The sequence below is a fragment of the Nylanderia fulva genome, unplaced genomic scaffold, assembly GCF_048542155.1.
Source record: "Nylanderia fulva isolate GAGA-0341 unplaced genomic scaffold, ASM4854215v1 Scaffold29, whole genome shotgun sequence".
NCBI classification, from domain to species: Eukaryota; Metazoa; Arthropoda; class Insecta; order Hymenoptera; family Formicidae; genus Nylanderia; species Nylanderia fulva.
In genome coordinates, this window is record NW_028190358.1 from 914,163 (window position 1) to 939,607 (window position 25,445).

At 37.3% G+C, this 25,445-nt stretch overlaps 1 protein-coding gene across 2 annotated transcripts in view; it reads right to left on the reverse strand.

The window, feature by feature from the left end:
• Positions 1–7,975: 7,975 nt before the first annotated feature.
• The window catches only part of LOC114933099 (ankyrin repeat and sterile alpha motif domain-containing protein 1B), a 46,527-nt gene continuing 29,057 nt past the window's right edge, over positions 7,976–25,445 (reverse strand). For both annotated transcript variants that reach the window (XM_029305560.2, XM_029305561.2), the window contains 7 exons: positions 20,561–20,881; positions 20,254–20,381; positions 19,794–20,174; positions 17,144–17,458; positions 16,283–16,441; positions 16,062–16,199; positions 7,976–15,956 (listed from right to left, as the gene is read on the reverse strand). In XM_029305560.2, the coding sequence (XP_029161393.1) occupies positions 15,348–15,956; positions 16,062–16,199; positions 16,283–16,441; positions 17,144–17,458; positions 19,794–20,174; positions 20,254–20,381; positions 20,561–20,881 (2,051 nt within the window). In that variant the 3' untranslated portion in view covers positions 7,976–15,347. The remainder of the gene's footprint in view (positions 15,957–16,061; positions 16,200–16,282; positions 16,442–17,143; positions 17,459–19,793; positions 20,175–20,253; positions 20,382–20,560; positions 20,882–25,445) is intronic.

Genomic DNA, 25,445 nt, shown 5'->3' on the forward strand with positions numbered 1-25,445 from the left:
CACTATATTCACGCATGCGTCAAAAATAGGGTGCAGAGAGATATGCGCGAACGATGTAACCAGGAAACGTGCGAAATGACGGCTGCGGATTTCCGCAAAAACAATTTGACGCGTCTAAGAAGAGATCCATGCTTTGCTTTTAGTAGAGACCTTCTTATTATTCGTCATCTGTCATTCGTTTATCTGAAAAGAAAATATTTGATTAAAAAAAAAATATATATATATATATATATCTGTATTATATTTTCTCTTTGTTCTTTGAATACGAGAAAATCAAAATGCAGCGTAAAACAATAAAGAAATATATCTTTGATTATAAATAAAAAAATGCGTTATCGGAGATAAGGGCTCGAAAATCAGTTTTAATAGTAAATCTCAGCTGCGTCGATACTTGTAATGGTTATAGAATATAATACGAGATATTTCCCACATTTTTCTGAGATCGAACGACCCGGGGCATAATCTCCGTAATCCCTTTTCTCGCAAAACGAAAGCGTTTCTCGGTTGATCGGCGCCCGTCCATAGATGCCGACGTGAGAATCGACTGTGCGCCCGTGACGGCATCGATTTCAACTCCGGCGAACAATGTACGTGGCTACGAGTGCCCAGAAACGAGAAAAGCCCCTCACTCTCTCTCGCCAAAACTTCGTCCCACCCCCGTCGCGCCACCCCTAACCCCGTAGTCGCGTTCCCTTCGTGCATCCTACGGCGGTTGTGCGCGACGTCGAGTAAGTCAAGCGTTCCGCACACAATGGAAACGGCTTAAACGGCAGTAATTATATTTGCGGGTGAGTGTCGGCTGGATAGCGAGAGGCTGCGAGTTGACAATGAAAAGACGGCTGGAAAATGTACGTCGACATTGTTTTACGCGCGCATCGAATATAATTCAGCCGAAGCGAATAATGATGTAAAAATGACGTGAGTTTTCGTTTTCGCTATCTCGTTCATTACGATGAGAGATTCTTCCAAAAAATATGCTGTATTTTTGAGATATCTTGATATGATATCACGCGACATCGCGTATACATTTGACGCTACAACATCCACAGGGCGGACGAGTGTGTGTGCACCCCCGCCTCGTTATTAATGGCAATACAAATCTCGAGAGTCATCGAGCGCTCTTCAATCTGAATGCCTTCTGCTCGTGACGTCACGCGGAATCGGGCGATTACTTTGCTCGTTCTCTCTTATTTCTCGTTCTCTTTCGCGTCGCCAAGCGTTTCGCTCCCTCGAACCCGATCAAGTTTGTTGTGTTTTTATTCCCGGTGAATGTATATATGACTCAATCGGTTCGACTTTGAGACCGCGTAGCACAAGTGCGCGTAGAGGCGCGCGTGCCCCCAATGGGAGAACACTCGAGGACGCGTATCATCGAGACCGAGCTCTATCGTCGGCGCGAGCCGGATAGAGAAGAATGAGGCGTGGGTAGAAAAGGACGGCAGGACCTTCAATTAACTTCCCTGATTACATCGTGCCCACATGTGGTGGCACTCTTGAAATCCTCGTCGCGTGCGCGCTTTTTCTCTCTCCCTCGACGACGGCTCTTAAATTATTTAATTGCGCCGCGCGTTACTTCCCCACTCTCCAACACGGCTTTCGCGCTTTCTTTGTGCCTGCCAAGCAGCGTTCAAACAGACTTAACCGGCTGGTACCTTTGCATCGGCAATCGAGATGAATGAGTAATTAAAATGGATTAATGATCGCGTCGATCGATATCGTCTGATGACGATGGGATAACAAATTGATGTGTTTTTTGTTTGTTTGTTTTTTTTTCTACATGTCGTATACGATGCGTAAACGGAAATCTGTAATAATTGTTGTAATGCTGGATAACGGTTCGCACTCTATGAAAACCATTTCCTAAAAATTTCTATTTTAGTCACAAATTCCCGGAGGCGGTTCCATTCGAGCCATCCTTGTGGCAATATTTACACGCGACAACCGTTCTCGGTCGTTAGTCGTTATGTCGTTATTAAATTTTGCATTCGATTTTTACACTGTCCTTTTGTACAGTTGAAAAAATAAATAATTCTAACATCATATTATAGCGTTTGCATCGCTTTTAATAACTAAAAAAATGATCAATGTGTCATAAGAATGACTATAGCAAACATTTGTAAGACTATTTTCTAAGCGCTCAAAGAACGCGAAATATTAATAATGCAATATAACGAATCGTGGAGAACATTATGTCGCGGACAAATATTCAGCAAATGATCGATCATATGCTACATCTTCTGTAGTCTAATGTCATACATTATTGAAGACACATATTGTCGCTAAAATAAACGCACTGACGTTCTCTATATTAATGAGATGCGATACACCGGAAGCGGCGACGTGAGAGGACATCGACGATGTCAGCATCGACCTTTAGTGACCGGAGAGAACATCGGCTCTCTCTATTAGCATGAGTCGAATGATAATGAGATTGTTTGACGGCGTTGGATGCGCACCTCAGCCGGTCTTCTCCCTCGATCATCGCCAGCGGCTACTATTCTCGAACTATTCGCGGCTTGCATACTATACATACCTATCTACCCTCCAACCTGCTACTCTCCCAACGTACACCTGTACGAACGCGCGCACATGGACACACACTCGCTATCCACGAACTATAATGCGAGTCAGCGGTGCATCAGGCGTCAATAACGAGATGCAGGAAGTGCGGGCGTAGGTGGACCCATCGATGTGGCGCGCATTGAGAGCAAGAGAGAGAGAGAGAGAGAGAATGATGAAAGTAGACTGGAACAATAGAACGGAAAGAGAAGGAGAGAGAAAGAAAAGCTTGGAAGAGAGAGGACTACGAGGGAATTAGGGTATAAAAGGGAATAAAAGGATGAGATCGAAGATCAAGAGAGGGATAAAAAGAGGGAAAAAAGAGATACACACATACACACGCATATATATACACATGAGAGGGACAATACAAGTTGACTAGGAAGCTCCGGCATCTACCCTTTTCCCCGAGGGTATGGAATCGGGGGTGAGGTCGAAGGCCGAAGGCACTGATATCCGCCCAAATGACTGCCACGTAATCACCGGCTAATTATCCGATACCCGGGAGCTTGCTCTCCCTCTTCCTTCTGTCTCTCACTCTCTCTCTCTCTTTCTCTACCAATCTCTTCATCGATGCTTGGTATCAGCCATAGGCATTGCGAGAATGACAGCGGTGAATTGCCAAAGGGAGGACGAAACGAGGAGCGAAATAGAGAGGAATACTATCAATATGACGTAGACAGGTGTATGTTACAGACGTATGGCTCTGGTCCATATGGAAATCGTAACTCCTGCGTCAGCCCTAACGGCGAATGTCAATATCGGCAAACATCATTGGTAACTGCGTTATAAATAATGCATATCTTATATAACATGCATTTTATTGATGTAGAAAACTAAAAATTATAAATGGAAGAATTGATCTTTCATCATTTTTGATTACGCGAGGATAGATATCTAACAATAGAATTTTTTAAATTTTATATCTTTTCGTTTTTCTGGTACTATAGTATTTTTATAAGATTTCAACATTTTGCTTTTTAAAAAGATTTTAATAATAAAGTAATATTTCAGGAACGAAATCTGACGCGAAGAGGTGAAATTGTAATTGCATTCATAAAATATTACTAGGATGTTTGTAATCTGTTTTCATGTTGTTGAATAACTGCCTGTCTATATTGCTTCATTAATGAAAACTCCCCAGAGATCTCTATGACACATTGAATAGCTAATACGCACAAACTAAATAACAGCAATGCTAAATTCATTGCTGGACATTGTGTATATTGTACTGTTTATGTTAATTGATATCGTCATTTTAACTAACTCGCTTGCAAGTGTAATATATTAATTTGAAAAAGTTTCTTGAAACAATTTACTAATCCTTGCTATTAAGAGAGAATATGTTATAGACAATATTTAATGTTTGATATAAGGTTTTTTGAGTTACGGTATACAAATTAAATACATACGTGCGCCAAATAAAGTTCTCACAATTTCATTATACATATGTATATATAGGTATGTAATAAAGATAAATTTTACATATTACATCGATAAAATGAATTCGAAAAAATAATTTATATTAACTATAAAAATATAATAAGCTTTTTATAACCGAAAAGAATGACACGGTTTCTTGAATAAACTTATAATCCAAATGCTGCAAAAAAAAAAAAGAGAGAGGTCCTTCTTATTCCAAGTAATTAAAATATAATGAATTTGAAAAACAATTGAGATGACATAAACTTTTCATACCGACATACATTATTCAGAAGCGACTGTCACGCGGGAGAAATAAAGTGTTCAATATAATTCTATTTTAGTAATGAAATATCGACGGTAAGAATTCAGCTACTTTCTGCCGTGAAATCCAATTACTTACCCAGGGGCGCTCATCGTCCAGGTCGCGAGTCACCGTTATCCCGAAAGATTTACTTTCATCGTGAGCATCAGCGCGGAAGGGCCGACCGACCTCGCCAGGTTTGCCGATTCAGAACGCAATGGCTACAAGTCGGGCGCAGTTCGACGCGTCTCATTCTCCGCGCTCGGCCTCGTTGCGGAATAATTAGTTAACGGCACGTACATGTATATACGTATATATATGTATTCGATGAACATCCGAGTGTGCGCCCCATCGTTGCCCCGTTGTATGCACCGTGTGCCGCATCTCTTAGATAACATCTAGATCCTGCTCGTCCTAAGCCTGACTGACGTTTCTGTGCAGGCGTGTCCCCGGGTGTCCTCCACATCGAGGACCTCTCTCTACCGATCCCGTAGATCCCGATGGATGTTTTTTCTCGTCGAACGCCCTCCCCTGCATCTCTCAACAATCTCTCATTCGAATAAGGTCAACCCTCCTTCCCTTCTCTTACGTGTGCCAGAGCGCGACGAAAAACACAATTCCGCCGTTTTTCGGCCACGTGGCCGCGCGACACAATGCCGATTCATCGCGGCGACACACGTAACAAATCTGGACACGCACCGTTTGTTTCGGAGTTTGTACAAGCATTCGTCAGCGAGGAAATAATAGTCGCTGTTAAAAGGATGCAACCGAAAAAGTGCTTTGATTGGTTTGCGTTTCGCTCTTATTTAAGATACCATGATTCTTTGAACATCAAAAAGAATTCGGTGTCACATTAGTAATGCTACGGAAATTATTTATTTTTAGTTAAAAAAAGTGATAATTAAAGAAATAAATTGAAGGAGGATTTAATAGGACGATAAAGAACGTCCTATGTATATACCTATTATTAGGAAACTCAGACATGATATCGTTTCTGTTCATTGAAGATTAAAAATGTTTCAATATTAAATGAAACAAGAAATTTGTTACCAATTAAAGAAAATAGATAATAAAAAAACACATGGATAATAGCATAAACAAGGCTTTGTAATCGATTATCTTCTAAATCCAAATAAACGAATTTGCCGATTAATTATGACCCAAAGGCAATCACACTCTATTTCGAAATGGTTCACATATATACGCATTTTTTCCCCGCTTATCGACGATTGGTCGTTCCATCGGTGGACAAAATAAACGACGAAGGAGAAAGAGCGAGAGATCGAGAGCGGACGGTCTGATAGGAAAAATACGGTCGCTCGTTCGAGTGAAGTATTTCAATGAATATGAAAGTGACGGGCGCGTAATCCAGGGCAAATTTATCTGACCTTCTGGATATATCTCCCTCGCCGTTGACCTGGGTCCACCGCACAGCGAGGTGGCGGATGGGATGCGGGGCGGACAGAAAGACCCGAGAGAGAGCAGACCCTCGCAGCAGATAACGTATCGCAGCTCGCGCCGCCGTCGAGGACCCCATTCGTTTTATCCGCAGCCACCGCGTATATTACGCCTTGCCGCGGATCCGTAAGGATTGACATATAACTCGTCCCCGATGACCTTTTTACGCTCCACCGAGGCACGCGAGACGCCGCGGCGAGCGCGTTAATTAATTGGCACGATCCACATCTCGTCAGTCTCGCAGATTACTCTCCGCTCGTCTTTCGGAGAAACTCTCGGCGCAGTGACTCGTGCAACACACCCCTAAACGTTGACATTTTTTTCGCGTTAATCAACCGACTCAACAACTCGAACTTTATCGCGCAGAACAAATCAATGTGTTAACATTGATGTTAACACATTATTATTATCGATCCTTTTTCTGTCTTTGATCGTGAAATTGATTATATCGAGAACCCAGATAGCACCATGTCCAAAATTGGTGCATAAGACATCATTAAGAAATCTTTGAGACATCTTTAAAAAATCTTATGATATGATATCCCAAAGACATCTTAAAGATGTCTTATGCACCAATTTTGGACATGGTGCTGTTTGGGAATTCAAATTATTTTTACAATTTTTTAATATAATTGATGTTGAATGAAAGAAACAAAAATACAGAACTAGAATAAAATTTTGAATTAATAACGAGAACAACAGTACGATCGAAGATGTTCAACATCTCTGCGTGGTCGAGACGGCGAGATGATCGATGGAGCAGCAAGCGGATGACATTTTCTCGAGTAAATTGGATCGCTCTCGGCAGAGGCAGAGAGGGATATGGGATACAAAAAAAGGGGAGAGGTACGATTTGTCGAAAGAATAGGCCTGTCGACGCAACGGAGCGCGATCTCGTCACTAAAATCGGCAATTTGCTCTTGCCAAGCACGTCGTTCTTTGCGGATCCAAGGTTTTTGGGATTTTCTCGATCGACTTGCGCGTCGATGCCGTCACACGTGCTTGTTTGCACGCACCTGCGTTTATATATAACAACGTCACGCACACACCGCGCGTTCGTTTATTTCTTTTGTTCCGCCCCGTAGCTAGGGGTGCTTGCCTAAGAAAGCGGGGGTGGTTCCGACAGCCGGAGAGACGTGTCAGATCGTGGCAATAAGGGACGAAAGTCAAGGATATATAGAACGCGTTGTAATAGCGGCGAGTTCGTTACCAAAACAATTTGTCAAACCGAAATCCTGCGCAAATTGTATCTCCATTTTCCCTGCTTCAACTATGCAAATTTTGCTTCCTTTATACTACCACGTTGACGTGGAGATATTCTTCTCAAGAATATATTCCGAGGGAAAAGAAGAGAGAGATATTATACGTTTTTTTAAAATAATATCTCATATAATATTTTTTTTTAATTTCATATAATTGTCGAAGATTTCGTATTTCACATTAGCTATACAAAATGTTGTAGAACAATTCTATCGCGTTTTGATAAGAACACTTCAAGATAATATTTCTGAAGCTCAGTTCAAACGGTTGTTGTACTCCAAGAAAATTCCGGAGTTTTGTGTTTATTACGCGGCCTGTAATTGCATTTTCTACTGAAAATCACGGAAAGTTTCGAGCATGCAGTCTCAGGTGTCAAGACTTGTGCGGACTAACTTCCTGAAAACGTGCTGGCTTGCCAATTGATTCTCAGCACTTTCTCGACAAATTTTAACGACGAAACTTCCAGGCTTTCTATTATTTTGCTGCGTTTCACCGGTACGATTTTAGGTTTGTTTGGGAAGATAATAGGCAAGAGAGGCCCGCATCGTATAACAATTTACTGGCTAATCGAAAAACTTTGTTAAGACTGAAACTTGGTTAATTAGCATCTTTGCCGAACTGCCTGCTTACCTTGCGGACCCGCTTCGTTGGTCGGAAGAGGAAAGAAGAAATTATACAAAGTACAAGCTGCATTATCGATTCGGCGACTAACAATACCAATTTCACTTGGGAAAAGTTGAGGTCGCTTATAACACGGCTGTACATATTCTTCGAAGAATAAACTTCGTTCTATATTAATTAGTAAGAATCGTAAATGAATTTTCGTAATACACGACACAAATGGATTTAGAGCAAAATGTTATGAGGTAATATTTGAATTAACTAATTTAATTAAACGTATATAAAGTGGATAAAATAGGATTATGGGAAAAAAGAATTCGCCTAAAGGCTGTCGAAAAAAATCAGCAATGATCTCCCGCAAAGTATTTGTTTTTATTTTCTTCAAGGCGTTATATATAGATATCCAGGGAATAATCTCTGTCTCATATATATCATTCTAGTAAACATGAACAATAATAAATATAATGATATACAAGAACGTATATAGGAAGTTTGCATCTAATCAGGCTGCTCGGTATAAAATAGCGCATTTATTATATGGCATCCTCGGCAACAGCTCCATACGGATTTGTTCCTTTTTTTGATTTTAAAAGACACCGACGCAGTTTATGTGTCTTTTCTCTCTTTCTCTCGCTCTCACTCTCTCTCTCTCTCTCTCTCTCTCTCTCTTTCTCTCGTTCTATCTTTCTTTATATTATTTGTGAGTACGTACTTACACTCGACCGCACAAATCCTATGTCCTCGACTTGTCGCCGACTCGCCGGACTTCTCGAGTGCGCGCGCGAGAGATCGTAAAGCATATATAAATATTCATAGCGCGAAGTTTTCCCGACGAATATCCTATTCACTTCCGTCGCGCCAGTGTCTGAGAGTCTAAGGCTTGTCGGGTCGACGTCAAGGAGGACCGACGTCGTCGGCGTCGCATATCGCACGGTTCTACGACTAGCGAGTACACTCTCCGCTTTATTGTTCCATCGTGAATCTTGAGAATATACATACAACGATCAAGCCACTCCTGTTCCCTGCCACATTAAATCATAAATAATTCCCGAGATCGAGCACCGCAAGCGTTTTGACGTCTATAACGATAAGGAAAAGATGAAAATACAATGTAAACTCATTATTTATTTGATCTCACTTGATTTAATTTAAAATTTGATATTTCGAATTTTGCGTCTGCAAAATCGTGATATGAACGCAAATTATATATAATTAATCACCAATTCCACATTTCACAATTGTATGCTTTCATAAACTCAGGTCACATCTTGATATCTCACACACAAGTTTCTATCTTATCATCTCCACATATTCTTATGGTTTTTCTGTCAGTTATTTGGTAACGTCACAATAGACAAATTTTTAATAGCAAATTATTTTCGATAAAGAGCTTTAAAGACAAGAAAATCTGCACTATAAAAGTCGATAGTTTCAACGATTACGTAAATGCAATTAAGCGACAATCGCAATTAAGTTGTTTTTCTAAGAATCTTTATTGCAAATTCACGTTATTGTCAAGATCTTATCCCATGAATGATTATGATTATATGTATTTATGATTACATAATCACATATGAGCGCTACTCCGTAACGATGATACACGAGATGACTTGTAAAAAAATTTATTTCCTTCAACAACGCGTAATAAGTGGCAAATGTAAGCTGATTTTTGTTTGGCTTCTACATCTAATACAAATATATCCAATATATCTATGTCTATTTGTTAACTATTTATTATCATCTTTATAGTAAGCATTACGATTATTTGTTAAGTTCGACGAACACCGTATTGATAAATTGCTCTCTACAATATGAATTGTTTTGATAAAAATTATTTAATTGAAGCGAGCTAAAAAATGATTCTTTCCTTGTCTTTTTTAAATTTTGTGTCTAGAAAAAGAGAAAAAAAGATAAACGGAAAAAAAGAAGAGAGAAGTCGCTTTCAATTAATTTAAACTAATATTTATGAGAACCATTGTGTGTGAGATACAAAGCAAAGTTATATCCAATTTTTTTTCGAATGTCCTATCCCATTCGATTCAAAAAGCGTGACCATTCGATACCAGAGATTTGTCTACTCTTCCGTTCCAGCAATCATAGCATTTCGCGCCGTGACATTTCGACTTTTAAATCGCTTCTGGTTCACTTATTTTACATTTACTCTCGCCCCCGCTATGTACACTTCTACATATGCGTATGTGTGAAGATTCATCTTCCACATTTGGTTCCTCTGTGGCCCAATTATTCCGTTCGCTTTCAAAAGGATACAATTTCATTCCGTCTCGGTGTTATTTTTTTAATATAATCTTGAACATATTTAGAAGATACAAGCCACTGCAAAACGCCTGATTCCTCTAATGAGAAATTCTATCAAAGATGGGAAAATTTACAGAGTATAGCTTAGCACTAATAGAGAATAGCGCTAATGAAATGTTATTTTAACATGTACATGTGCAACAATCTAGGTGATTACAAATAGGTAGATCACGTGTTTTATTATCTTGTACAAGCGATGAATATGTAAAGCCTTCGTAGATATCAATTTAAAAACGTACAACCATTGTCATAGTCGATTAAATTATTATTGCAAAAGGAATTGAAAAATAATAATTATTAATTTTTTAACGCTGTATCAGCAAATATAACTGTTTGTTTATTTATTTTGGCAGTGAAAAATATTTTTAACTTGGTATATCTATTGCCAATTTTATTGCAAGAACGATAATTGCATTTGAGGAGAATCTACGCGCACAACTCCGATTTCACTGATGAATTTCACATTGTAAATCTACGTATGAGTAATCACGATATGAATGAGAATCGAGGAAAATATTTATGAAATATTTAACAAACGGCTAACGAATAATAGTACACGTTATACATTAATAAAGATGAATATGATTCTTAAAAGCGCTAAATCCTCCGTCTTTGAATTTTTTTATTTTTCATACATCTTAAGAGTATAGAAGATTGATATATTGTACTGACAATGAGATTGAATAGAGAGACGAAATCAAATGAAATATGATTCTCTTAATTAAAAATTGACGGCACCAAGAATTGGATATCAAGCTGTATAAAATCATTAAACATATAAAATCATTAAAAAATTATCGAATATAAACTTATAAAAATGATATCCGCTTTAATTCTTAAAAAGATCGATATTTGTGCGTTTGACAAAGTGCCAGACGCGAGTGCATACGTACACAATTACCCCTGTGCTAGTTAATGATTAACGGCGTATCCTCCCTCGATAACGTGCCGTCGACTATGCGGAATTAAAGTTCAGCTTTCAGCCAGCTGATCGTTATACGAGCGGAAAACGACCAAAGAACAAAGAAAATTAGCGTTCGCGAAAAATGTAAAAACATCTATTTATATATGTATGTGCGCGTGTGTCCGTATTCGTGTCTCGTGGAATGCCGCTCTTTTTCACTGAGCCATATCTTTTGTGTGTGTGTGTGTGTGTGTGTGTGTGCGTGTGCGCGCGCGTATCCTATACATCCTATACATTCATCTCGCTTCACGAACTCTTACTGGCGCAGGTACGCGGTTAATACCGGGGACTATATCATATTTTTCGGAATTAATAACTTTCCGGGACTAGATCGGACTCGTAGATTTCATATATTAAAAAGTACGGAAGTTCGTGCTCCGAAATATTAACTCCCGGCTTTAATATCCCTGTTTGCGCGAAAATCAGGAACAGTTGCATTTCGTGTGTAACGATCCGCGAAATGCACCCAACTACGGCCTTAAAAGCGCACGAATTCGCTCTCGCGACCGAAACGAAGGTAATATCGACAACTGTACACAGATTTTTTTTTTTCAACAACCACACAAAGGACTTGCGAATACGCTACCACCGGAATCAGTTTACAACGAGAGATGCACATTTATGTATAGAATTAAACCGCTATTGTCGAAACTGTGCTGTATATGTGCTGTAATCCGCGTTTTTAGAATTGTCGGTCTTATTACATATATGTATCTATAAAATAACAATGTTTATAACAAAAAAAAATCATGTTTTATTGTCGGCATTCGGTGAATAACAAAAAATATACAGAAATAATAAGTTCATAAATAACGATATAATATATAGTCATGGTATATAATAATTATTATAATTGTTCTAACAATTATAATTGTTAGAGAATGTTGTTTTATATGTGATGCTACATACTTATATATCTAAAACCTCTATTCAAAGGAATCTAAATACATTTCAGCGAATTGCACTCTGTTACAGAACCTTTGTAGAGTTAACCGACGACGCGTCAAAATGCATTTGCTATGCAAATTTGATTGGCGTAAAGCAAACGAAACTCTCACGTTTATTGACATGCATGCGATAAATACATTCGATTATGTAATTATATACAATACCACATCCATATAAAATTAGTATATATAAACTTTAAAAATGGCGCCATGATAATAATCATTATAATATCAATTCTGTTAAAATTATATGCAACAAAACTTTATATGCAAGTTATAAATCATAAAAAAATGTATCTAACAATAAATCATATTAAACAGTAATTTCTATATGCTACGCGATAATCATCAAATATACAAATCACAATGATAAACATCATCACTCAACAATCTCTTTGGTATTAATGGAAGAAACTGATTCGCGGTGGTCCGTGTAATTCCCTATATGTATGTATATATGTACATATATTCTAAAAATCGTACTATATAATATCGACAGCACGAATATCTTATGCCGCTATCGGTACCAATGGGCACAAGGTTAAACTCCATGCCTTTGTGAAAAAGCGCAGTGGCAAAGAACGCACTGCCCCTAATATTCTAACGATAAACCATAACGAGCAAAATGTTTCCGCTTGTTCTTGCTTGGTCCGAGAATCAATCTTTTCTTTTTTTGTGCGATTTGCGTTTTTATATATTTCTTAAAGCCCATCGCGATAGAGAAATCAATATTGATTTCAATGTCTCAATCAATTTGCCTTCCGGATCAATTGCTATAAATAGAGCACGTATATAAAAAAAGGGAATAAGACGAGGAAATAGTCCGCCGTCTACAAATATGTATATGTACGAGTCTTGCAAGATTTATATTAATAATTCACGTCATTAATATGTTTTTTTTATTCCTATTAATATTTCTTATTTTATATGTTATTATTGATCAGCGGTTTAAACCTCTTACAATAACGTGCATTTGTCGATATATGTGTATTGTATGTAAAAAAATGAGCAAAGAAAGAAAAATTACATTTATATTTATTCTATTATTATTTTCTTTCTCTTATGAAATATTTTTCTCCGGAAGACAAACATTGAAATCGAATTGAAAGTATACGACGACAGGCTCGCGCATTGGCACTATTTAATTGCGTTGCGCGAATTCACAGACGAACAAATCGATGGAATTTGTTCGCCGTCGCGGAAAAATGATCGCGCGATCATCAATGACAATCTACGTACATGCTACGTACCTGCTTCTCTCCTCCTTATTTCTTATACATCGTATATCGTTAAATGGTACCTATCGCGCGACACATCGATACATGCTCCCTACCAACACTACTCACTAAACATAGCTGCTACATGAATACATCAAATGCGTAGAATACTTAATTATCTGTCTCGCGAAAAAGGAAATTCCAAATCGTCGATGTCAACATTTATCTTGCATATACCTTAATTGTATAATGAATTATGTTGTAAACGTGACAAAGTGTGCGTATGCTATCGAGGTGATGATGGTGTATCGTTTTGGCAGTTTGCTGTTTTTTTCTTTCCCTCTCTAACAACTCTTGATCATGCTTAATAAGTTCCGTTAATCATCTGTCTTTCTGTCTTATTCTCACATAGCCTCTTTCACAAATTTATATCTATATATGTGCATATTTATATTATGCTTCTTTGGTTAAGACGAAAAAAAATTAACGAAGAGGGTGTATGTGTGTCTAATTATAAGTATATATATAAAATTTCGTTTCGCTGTAGTTTTTTTTCGTTATATGTCATATCGAATGGAATATATCGTTATATAGATACTGTAAGATAATTACCCAGTTTTTTTAGGCCCGCACGTTGTACATAAAAGCGGAACAATATCCATATTACGCACAACGTTATTAATATAATGTCGTATTATTATCAGATTCGCGTGAACCGATAATCTTAGTCAACTAGTTTCGATTCTATATTTTTTCTAGATTATATAATTTTACTTGTATCATAGGTGAAGAGAGAGAAGAGAAAGTCAGTTAATTATACTTTTTTTTTTGCTAACTAAGAGTGACACAGAGTTGACATTTTGAATCGCGATCAATCGCGACACGTCTAAGGAGCGTTTTTTTCGTTTCTCTTTTTTTCGACGAGTAACATATTCGAGTATCAAATAAGGGGCGGGTAGATATTTGACGTTACGCTCGCGTTTATTTCACCCGTGTTTACGAGCTTCGTCTCGCGAATAAATATATTAAAATCTTTCCCTTTTCGATTTAGTTTTCCACCTATATATTGTAAATTACACTAAAAACACGAAATATAAAACGAGATAAGGACCCTCAGTCTTGAAGAATCTTGAAACGATTGTAACTCGAAATCGGAACTTGGGATCAAGGGGGAATGAGAGAGAATCACGGAGGGAACACGAGACAGGGAGGGGATGAACGGATTCGTTGGTCACCGTTTACGTTTTACGAGGGATCGATATTGAGCATATTTGTTACCACGTCGCATTTTTTAGACGTCGTCTTTTTCTTCTCTGTGGTCCGCTAACAAATATCAACGCTACGAATAGCATTCTTTTTCCGAGATAAATAAAACGATCGAGTCATACATCGGACGAAAATCGAATACAAACCGCCGAGCGTAATCGCGACAGATTTAAAGCTGCACATTGAAAATTGCACATCCATTTTATTACAGCGAGAGTTCACGCCTCGCTAGATAATATCGTGACATAATAATACTGCTTATTATAACGACACGTCGTAAGGAAGAAAGATCTAATGCATCGTCCGCCGGAAGTATGTCTGGCGAAACGATCAATTAGCTGCCTCGATGAATCACTTTGGCCAATGCATATCTCGCGCAGTTCACGATCACAGTATCACTGTTGTAAAATCAGTCGAGTATCAACTTGAAGAATATAGCGACAGCGCTACTTACCTTCGTCATTCCCGAGGCCATGTGTCATTCGTTAAATCCCGTAATAACTAAACACTTGCCCTTTCGACGATATATGCGTGTATGTGTGTACACGTCATCATAAATACATATGTATATGTATCCGTCACTGGAAATGTGACGGTATCAAGTCCAGTCGGATAAAAAGTGATAAAAGACATTTCTGGCAAAGACGTTTCTTCTTACGCGTTAAGGAACCATACTAATTGCTAATTGTATAATATCAGGAATCGATCGCGAGAATATCGTTTTACAATCGTTATTAATCTTAAAATCGCGCGAGTCGCGTATCTATATAAATGATACTTCGCTTAACTGTTTACGCGAATTTTGCGAATAACGACATGCAACCGTCTCGCACGTTCATTATAAATGTCATCGAATATGCTGCTAAATTGAAAAGTCGAAAAGTCGTTACGACAGTTACTTCTATTGCTTATGCAATTCCTATTTTGTTGAATGGGAATCGAGAAGTAGAAGATTTCTGTCATTTATACGATCGCGACGTATTTCGTGTAGAAGTATCGAAGAGATTCAGAACTTAGAGCTCCTCGGAGAGCGCGATCGGGGCTCTAGAACCGGGCTTCATATCCTTCACTCCGATACCAATGTCGTCTACCGGCGCCGGTGCTAACTTCAATTGATTACCGTTTACCTTGATGTCGTTGACGGAATGAGAACGGCCATGGGTGACCAAGGGCTTAGTGGTCTGATTAGTGGTGCTGTTCGAGTTAGAGCTGGTGATCGAGTTCGTGCTGGGGCTCGAGGCAGAATTCGAGCTTGGATTGCAGTTCGCGGTGGCCGTCGAGCTGGAACTGGAATTGGAGTTACTATCCTGCGTTGGATTTGGATTAACGGTATGGAGATTCGGATTTGGTGTGGACTTTGATCGCGATTTCATCTTGGGATTCGCGCACGCCGTGGAATTCAGAATCGTAGCGTGATCCGTAGTGTCTCGATTGATGGGATCGGATGCGGAATCGGGAGACACGGACATTTTGGTCGTCGACTTGGACGATCCGGCGAGCGTTGTTAGTTGATTGGCAGATTGAGATCGAATCGCGTGGCCACCGATCTTGTCCCTTAATGCCATTTGATAAGCTACCTCGAAAGCCTGACCCAAAGTCAATATCACCTCTGTCGCTTGATCCTGTAACCGAATAGTTGCGCTCCGTATGTGTATTTGCAATAAATTCAATAATAAAAACTATGCATTAATGAAAGAGCAATTTGTTCTACTCTCTAAAATATTTACCATTGTTGGGACGCAAAATACGTGACAGAAGTGAGTGTTACTGGCGTGATCCTTTGTAATGTACGCGAAGTGAGTAAGATCATCAGCATCCTGACAGGCGCAATGAATATTGCGTATTTCGTGCTCGCAAATTGGCTCCTGTCATATTAATAACAAAAAGTTACATCTCTAAATTTTTATTTTATACGCTTATTCATTTCCGTCAGAGATCAAAGTCTTACGTTAGTCAACGTGTTGAGAAAACGAACACCACGATAAGAAATCGCCAGCATAATGTCAAGAGTGACTCTCGGTTCTCGAAATGTCTTCTTCAGCTTCTGTATCGACTTTTTCGTCGACTCAGTACCACGTAATTCCTTGACGACGGTCGAGCCCAGATACTATATTATTTAGAAAGAGAAAGCATTTTTTCTAAATAAAACCGGCAGCAAAAGATTTAGAAGGGATTTTTAAGCTTTGTAAGATTAACTACAAATTTTGTAATTACTAATCGTTAAACGATTCTGAATGCAAATTCAGATTCTCTTGAATTGGAATATTCCGAGGAATTAATAGAGACAGAGCAATTTTCTGCACGAAGCTTATTATCGTATCTCACGAATTAACTATAATCACGGCATCGGCCTTGAAGCGATTTAACGAGTATCACAATGCACTCGTCACACGTAATCAACAGAAAAAGACAACAGACAAAATTATAACAAAAGTACAGAGTATAATTATATAATAATAAGCTTATACGTACTCTATAAGCTTATATATCTTTGTTTTTTGTAATATCAATATAGTCTAACTTTACAAAACACACATAATTATACATATTTTTTTTACATAAAACACTTTCCATGCATAATTCGTATAGTTTACGATAGATAAAAACAATTATATATCAAAAAATAAAAAAATCATGTATATAGCTTTCATATGCAATAATTGCAAAAGACGCGATTTAAAGTAACAGAGTTTGAAGTTGAATAATCTATAAATTGATTACTATTTTTGACTTACGTTTCGAAAATAAAGAATAAAATATCTTCTCAAAGGTAATAAACGTAAGCAACATGAAAGCAGAAGGCACTTACATTAGCGACGTACGTGACGCAGCCGGTGACTAGAGCCTTCGGTTGATGCCTCCACTGCGTCTTGAGGGTGGAGGGCACACCAAAGAGCAACTCGGACGGGGCTCTGATTTCGAGCTGTTCCGGCGCCGAGATCGTCCCATTATGCGAACTAGGTCGTTGGGGTGGCTGGGGCGCCGGCCTGTTTTTACGGTGCCTTAATGTACCCGTGGCTGCCGAATTCGTTCCGGCGGTTATCGATGTGCCACCGTTACCGTCTACAGTCGCTTCCGGCAATTTCTCTCGTATCTCCTCCTTCAGTTGCTGTATGTTCGTCTTCTGCGGAAATAACAGCGCGACCAGATTTGAGAACTGCCCCGCATCACCCGGCGGATTATCCGACTGGCAATCCCGAATATATCAGGAAAATATGCGCCGGTTCAGATCGCTCGTAAGCGGAATACGTAATCCTTAATCTTTTAAGTATTATATAACGTATATCGTGTAACGTAGTAATAAATAATAATATTTCGTATTCTTTAGAATTGCAAATATACATATATGTTAGTCTGGAAAATCTTTTTTTCTTTAGTATCGTGAAAAAAATATTTAAATTCTCCAAATTTATTTTCTCTTCAATCATCGCAAAAAATTACATATAAAAACAAAGTTGTTTTTATACACTCTTACAGATAAATTCCAATTTCTGCGCAATTCCAAATAGAGACTGCCATGTCTGCCCCGAGGTTGCAATTTCTCTGACAGATATTTTTTCATAACTTTATAGTGACAAGAATCTGGCGAACTAACCGATTTTAACTAAATGTTGGGGCGTGTGCAATGTAAAAAAAAATTACACCATCCTTTTATACGGCATATTACCAAGTCGAATTCGTCCCGAGTTTACTTTGTGCGACGTGCAATTACCCTTGTAAACGCATTGCGTTGTAAACTACATTCGTGCTACACCAAAAAGAAAGCTTTTACCAGCTATGCCAGAACACTGCATCGTGTAGCATTCGATAGTCACGATATTTCAGATATTGCAAACAAATTGGATTCGAACCGGATAGGCGCGACACTCGAATTCGGATTACAATCCGTATCGTTCGCTCCATCTGGCTTCTGAATATAATTCCGGGGTATCGCCATTGCGACAAATTGCAGGAGGCTTGAGCGAAAGAGAGATGAAATGAAAACACGAGAGAGAAAGAGAGAATGAGTAAAATTCGAACGTTGGAAAGCGTATGGACTACAACGAAAATCCGCCTGGGCGTTACCAGCGAGAGTGCCGGAGTCAAACTACGGTTCGTCGGATTCGATAGCTGCGAAAAATCAAGGGAGGAAGAGGCCAGCTGAAAGGGCAGAAGAGACCAATTTGTCGGGATTATCGAGCGCGAGAATGATGCGAGCCAAATGAATCCGGTCGCCGGAGACGTTTACGAGATTTAATGAGCTAATTAAGAGAACACGAGCGGGAGACACCGGGCGAGCAGTGCGATGTACTTATCGACGCCTAACACGGTGAAGGCATCCGAACAAAAAGCATCGAGTGGCGCTCGAACGATCATCGTCGAGAGAGAGAGAGAGAGAGAGAGAGAGAAAGAGCACACGTACGCGTGTGCGTCACAATACCGAGTCTCCAATTAGCCACGATATTTAGATTATAACGCGATCGAGCGAGCGAAATTGCGTCGGGAACGATCAGGCTTTTGCCACACTACCAACAATCCTCGATCGCTGGTGCATCCCCTCGCTGACGAAGTGTTCCCTCTTGTCAGACACCCTCGTTGTGAAAGCATTATCTATCGATTCTTTCTACGTCTCGGTTCGCGAGATTTTATATCTCGACGCACCAAATATTTCAAACATATAATTTATCTATACTTTATACATATATAAACTATATATTCTATACAAATAAATTCATTCTGTACAATATACACTCGTCAAAATAATTAAGAAAAAAAAGGAGAAAATTCATGAATTTTTTCGTTATTATCACCCATTTGTAAAAAGTTCACAAACTAAAAAAATTCAAAGCTTTAAAAATCCATTCTTAAAATTGCTGTACGATGATTTTTAACGGAGTTAAAATCAACGATTAAAATGAAAATGACATTTTCTCTTCAATTTGTGATAGCTTGAGAGGAGAAATCGAAATTTAAATTTTGAAAAACTTCAAACTTTAACGTGGAAATGTCAAAAAATTTTTTTAAATCTTTTTGTATTTGCGACATGTCACAAAATGAGAAGCAAATTTTCCATTTCGTTATGTTCGTCGTTTTTTAGATGTAAAAAATATCAGTATTGAAGAAAATAAAAAAAGCTCTTCTTCAATCTTTCAAAAGTAAAGATTTTAAGCTTTAAAACCCTTTTTTAAAATTTAAATTTTCATTTTTCGAAACAAAGTTACAACTATTTAAAATTTGCATATTTTTGAACAATTTTTTTGATCCTTTAATTATTTTGAAGAGTGTATATTTTTTATTCCAATTTCCTGATGTACTCTATCTCAATTAATAAGCGTAATAAATTTTCCAAATATGTATTTTAAAATGTTAATTTCTAGAATTATTTATATAGAAGAATGATCCATCTCTCGAAAATGTATTTCCACATTAAAATAATATTATATAAAAAAATAATAAAAGCAATTTAACATGTCACTTACCAACGTATTGAGATCCTTATTCAAGTCTTCCAAGTTCGTTCCCGTGCCATTTCGAGTTTCCGCACGTGCACTATTCGGATTATTCACGGAGGCAAGAATGCGTTTGCGATGCGCCGGCTTCTGGATCTCCAGGACCGCCGCCAGTTCGACCTCCCAGATTCGTTTGACCCGATCCATGTCGGTGTACAGATGCTTTCTAAACGTCTCCGCATAATTTTCCAGGTGGATGCTCTTCAGCCACTCCTCCACCGATTGGCCGTGACCGCCGCTGCGCTTTTCCACTCGTTTGTTCAGCAACCCGACCGCGTCCACGATCATCGCTCGTTCTTGATCGCTGCCGATTCCCATGTCGCGCAAATCCGACTCGTCCAACACCCCGTTCTGCAATCGCGCGATTAAACGATTTTCCGCATGTTTCTCGATAGCAATCGCGCAGTACGTGAAACGCATGCCTACTCACTATAAACTCGAGATCGTCGAAGCCATAGTTGACGAAGAGAGACTCGTAATCAGCTAGATTTAAGCTGGACAGCCATTGACCCACGGATGTGGAAACGATAGGACTGCTGCTAGTTTCTGAACTTAAACCTGAGATGTAAACAAAATAAAAGAATTCTTTTCTCAAACATTTATCGAAACTTTTCAACTTTAACATAAACATTAGAATACACACTATGTAAAAAGATAATTTAACATTATATAAATTTAAATTGATGTAAAAATCGCAATAAAACCGAAACAAAAAACATTATGCACGATAAGATTACCTAGCCTCGTTTGAAATTCTTTCTCGAGCTCGCTGACAAACACCGATTCTCGCACGAGACCAGTTCCGAACGATGCCATAATCTCCGAGATCTTCGCCCATTCCTCCTGCTCGTCGAAGGGACTCATTATACTGAGGGACTTCTCGTCCCTGTCGCGATCCCGGTCGCCAGAAAGTCGAAAGGCAACTTCACCGTCCTCGAGACGATCTCCACTCCCGCCGTCGCTGCCGGTCCCCATCCCGCATGCGGTCTGACCGTAGACGTTCCGCAAGCGGCGCAAAGTACGCGGCCGTTCAGCCGTGACGGAGCCCTTTAACAAACCTATCGACATGCCGGTAGATTACTATCACTTCTCTTTTCCACCTTCTCATATTTATTACATATGTGCAATTTTATATATATGTATATTGCTCTTAAATATGAATTTCAAATTATACATGTTTTTCGGAATTATATAAAGAAAATAACTGATTGCTTGTTTTCCATAATTTGCTCATTTTTCTAATTACATATGATATATTTGAACGTTGTATCGTCTTCACATTTTTGTCAAAGAATTTGTCATTAAAGTCTCATAAAATAGCCAAACATTAAGATAAATTCTATAGCTTGTACAAACATCACATTTTATCGTTGGGCGTTTTTGAGATTTTAAAAATCTAGAGTTGAATTGATATCTTCAAAATTTAAATTATTAGCCATTCTTCATTCTGCAATTTCGATAGACCTCAATACATATGTATGTAGCACAAAGCGACGGATTTACAAATATGTTAAATGTTCATTATAAATTCCTCATTTCTCGATGAAAATTGGCTCCTAAAGATAATAATCAAAATTATCTTGCAATATCACGATCTTTAAACAATTATGTTTTCAGCAACAAACATTATAGTTTCAACCTTATAATTTTAAATTGAAACAATTATCTTTTTCACACAACAAAATATCGATAAAATATAATAACATCAATTAAAACATTTCTTTAAATTCCAGACTACAAATTAAACTTACGCGTTTATTCAAATGCAGTTAACGATAAATCCACGTTGGAAAGAAAATCTTTTGAATTACGTAGAGGAAAAATATTTGTATCTTTTCGAATACTATATATACTTTGTCTCTGTGTGTAGTGAAAAGATATTCAAAACATACGATCTCGTGTCTCTTTTCGTAATTTCCTCTCAAGCACCCCCAACATCGCATTCCTTCGCATCACATAAGTGCGAATAATTTCCCAATTTCCCCCTTTTCTCGTTTCTTTCTTTTCCCGGTCCTTCGCTCATTTATCACAGTTGCACGCATATATCTCGCATAAAAAAAATGCTTGTTACAAGTTCGCGAAGTAAATCCTTCAAAAACCATTGTTCATGACAATCGATACGTATTCTGTAAACGAGGATTCATTAGTAAAATATAGGAGAAAAAAGCCCCAATTTAACCCGTCGTCGCGAGTTTTAATTCAGAGATATCTTCTACTCTTCCGAGAGTGCGAAAATAGATTCGCCAGGAGACGCGTATACAAGATACACGGAAGCATATACACGCGCGTCCATAATGAAAAGCTCATAAAAATATTAAATAGAAGCGAGAAGAAGGGGAGAGAGAGAGTATACACGTCACGAGAGGCAAATGTACGTAATTTTAATTAAAGCTCCATCACGAAGGGCGTCGTCTGCTTACCGCTGCTGCTCTTCAGTCACACATACAAATATACATAGTCATGTTATATTATATGTAGGTAGTTATCACAAGTCATATACACAAATTACTACATAAATTCTCATCTTTCCAGCTTTCGCTGCTCATTCTTTTTAGTTACCGCTTGAGAAATTTATTTCACTGATATATCTATTCATTTTCAAAGTGTGACGGCTAAATATCTTCAAGACAATTGGAAACGTGAATAAAAATTCTTTTAATTTTTTGTTTTAAAAAAACGTTTAAAAATATCTGAAAACTGTCATGGTCGGCAAAATATGACCAGTTAAGCTTGACAATTGTATTCTTAGAAGTTTTTTTAATCTGTCCTTGGACTACTTAAATTATCACATTATAGCGAAATAAATTTAACGATTAAAGTTTATTATTATTATTGTTTTACAACACAATTATAAATTTCACATATTACATAGGCGACTAGAAAATCAATCTTCGATTATATTTCATAATACGCCTTCATAAAATTCTTGTGCCTCAATCACGATAATTAATAATTAATAGAACGTTATATGTAATGTCTGTTCATTTTAATTCTTTTTCTCGTCGTCAAGATTTTCTACTAAAGCAGAAGGAAAATCTGCGATGCTATAATTCTTGTAGACTATAAGCATTAAAGTAATTCTTGCGTAAATAAGTGCGTATGCCGCGCGAGTTCCCGGATTTTGTTGAGAAAAGAAAGGCGGATTTAGATTTCAGTGGATATTAAAAATGTATGACCGTTAAACGGCTCGTAAATTATGCGCCGTTAAATTTTTCGAATCTATCCGCGCGCTATTAGATCGTCTCTCGGAGGAGTTATTAAAATTCACAATAAACCCAATCCTACAAGTCATCAGATAGAGAATTATTAACCGAACTTTTGCCTAAATAAATCTTGGCAGGTTACAAATAGTATAGTATTCATTTAAAAAATTCTAAAACGACATATATACATCAATTACAATTTTATAGCAATTTATTAGGAACCGGTTTTCTCATGATATTTTAACGGTACGTTGTTTCATTATGTCAACATTTATATTGGAATAAATTTTGGAAGAAAAAGATTTTTTAACACTACTTAGTCATGGACGAAATTTTACAGATCGTAAAAAAATCGCGTCATTATCTATAAATTATTTCGGTCTTTATCTAGTTCTTAGTAATATTATCTACTAATTTATTTTCTTTATTAAGTAACAAAGAAACTTCCTAATATTACTATTATTCTCCTTATAAGACCACACAAAGGCAATATTATCATTTCTATTGCCGAGGAACAATAATATTGCCTTACATCAGAGAGTATAACTATTTAGGTTGAATTAAATTCATGATCAATTAAATTCAATTGGCCGTAGGTGCGACGAATTCTGAATTACAACTCTTGTGAAATCGTTACTCGTAATAGAAGCAATCTATGTAAGAGATAGCGGTTTCAGTAGATAATTGCTGACCTTGCATATCGCCAGAATACAATGAGAGAGTTCGTTTGAAATTATAATAGAAAATATTCTTTTGTAATTCCATATAGTGTGTTTTTATGCTTTAGTCTATATTGTATTCATTGAGTTGTTTTATATTTCTATATGTATAATAAGTAAAAAAATGTATTTAACATTTCTTTCAAATTATTAAAAACTTAAAGATTATTTCACGTATAAAATATCTTATAATTAAATTAATTACAAAAATATTTAATAAAAAAAATATTATATGTAATATTAATAATTATTATTTACAGATTCTCTGTCTGCGTTTATTATGCTGTCTAAAATTATTTTTCAAGGAATAATACTTTCGAAGATAATCATTATCTACATCAAACAAGAGGCGTGCCTCATCGCTAGCGATTGCCATATCGCTTCTTTGGGTGTTAACCGCCGATTACACAGTAATCACTAATTAACTTCGAAACTTTTCAGCCAATGTATTATTGCATTCGATGCTATTGACATTGAGACGAATGTAACGCGCAAAATCATTTCGTGGAAGACCTTCGTTATAGGAAGTGTTAATGCTAAAGTGAACGAGTGCTGAATGAGAATGATGCCCGCTATTAATGCGGATTTGACTGGGAACCTTTAATGGTTTCCTTCCTCATATCGCTCTATTCAATTATTCATGATGGAAATTTCGCGAGAATAGACGATCTAAAAATATTTTATCGTTTTAAATTTGACGCGCAATTTTTCTTTCTTTATATTAGATTTTTTTATTAAAAAGCAAATATACATAAAACTCTTCTCTCTCTAAAACATACGTCATGTTTCCATCTCTCTATATTTATATATTTCACATTGAATCAAAATGTATTAAATAATTATCTCAAATATTTAAGTCAAAGATTTATCGATCAAAATTTATTAGCTCAATTTGCTATTATTTTATGTAGATAACAGCAGCGAGACTCGCTTTGTTCATGCGATGCATCTAACTTTTGTTTTTATATACATCCTACACGGCAGCATTATTTTACATCGTATTAATTAAACAATGAAAGCAGAATTTTGAAACAATAATGCGTGGCACACATGTTTGACTGGTAAAATATTTTTCCTCAACCGTGAAAAAACATGCAAAATTATATTGTTTTACCGAAATATAGCGTACGCTGGAATTTTTACCAGTGATTATAAATATAATATGTGTGGATATAAATTAGTAAAAAATAGAACGGCTCATATTTCTGCTGTGACATAATTCCTGCTGCTTTGTTCTCAATATCACATGTATCTAATACTTGTAAGTTGGGGTTATAACGTAACACTTGTAGCAAGACATGTGCCAGAACTAAAGATAGAATGCCCACTAAGAATAACAGAATCGCGATTCTAAAATAAACGAGGCGAATAACACTCAGCGAAAATCCCTTAATTTGTGCGCAAATAGCTAAATATATAATTTCATTAAATTCAAATGTAAGTATGTTATTAATGTGCGTATTGAATTATTTTCAAGATCATTGAGTTAAATGAGCATATCTACCATGTGAAGCAATTTCTTTGTCTACCTTTCTCTTTTTTTTTGTATGCACACCCATTCTATATAGAGAAGATAGATGAGTGTACACACTCGGATCTCTAAATAGAATTGAAACAATTTCTCAAAGTGAAATCAAGTGAAATTGAATCGTTGCACTTTCATATGTCATTCGAAAAATGGTAATATTAAAAATTAAGAA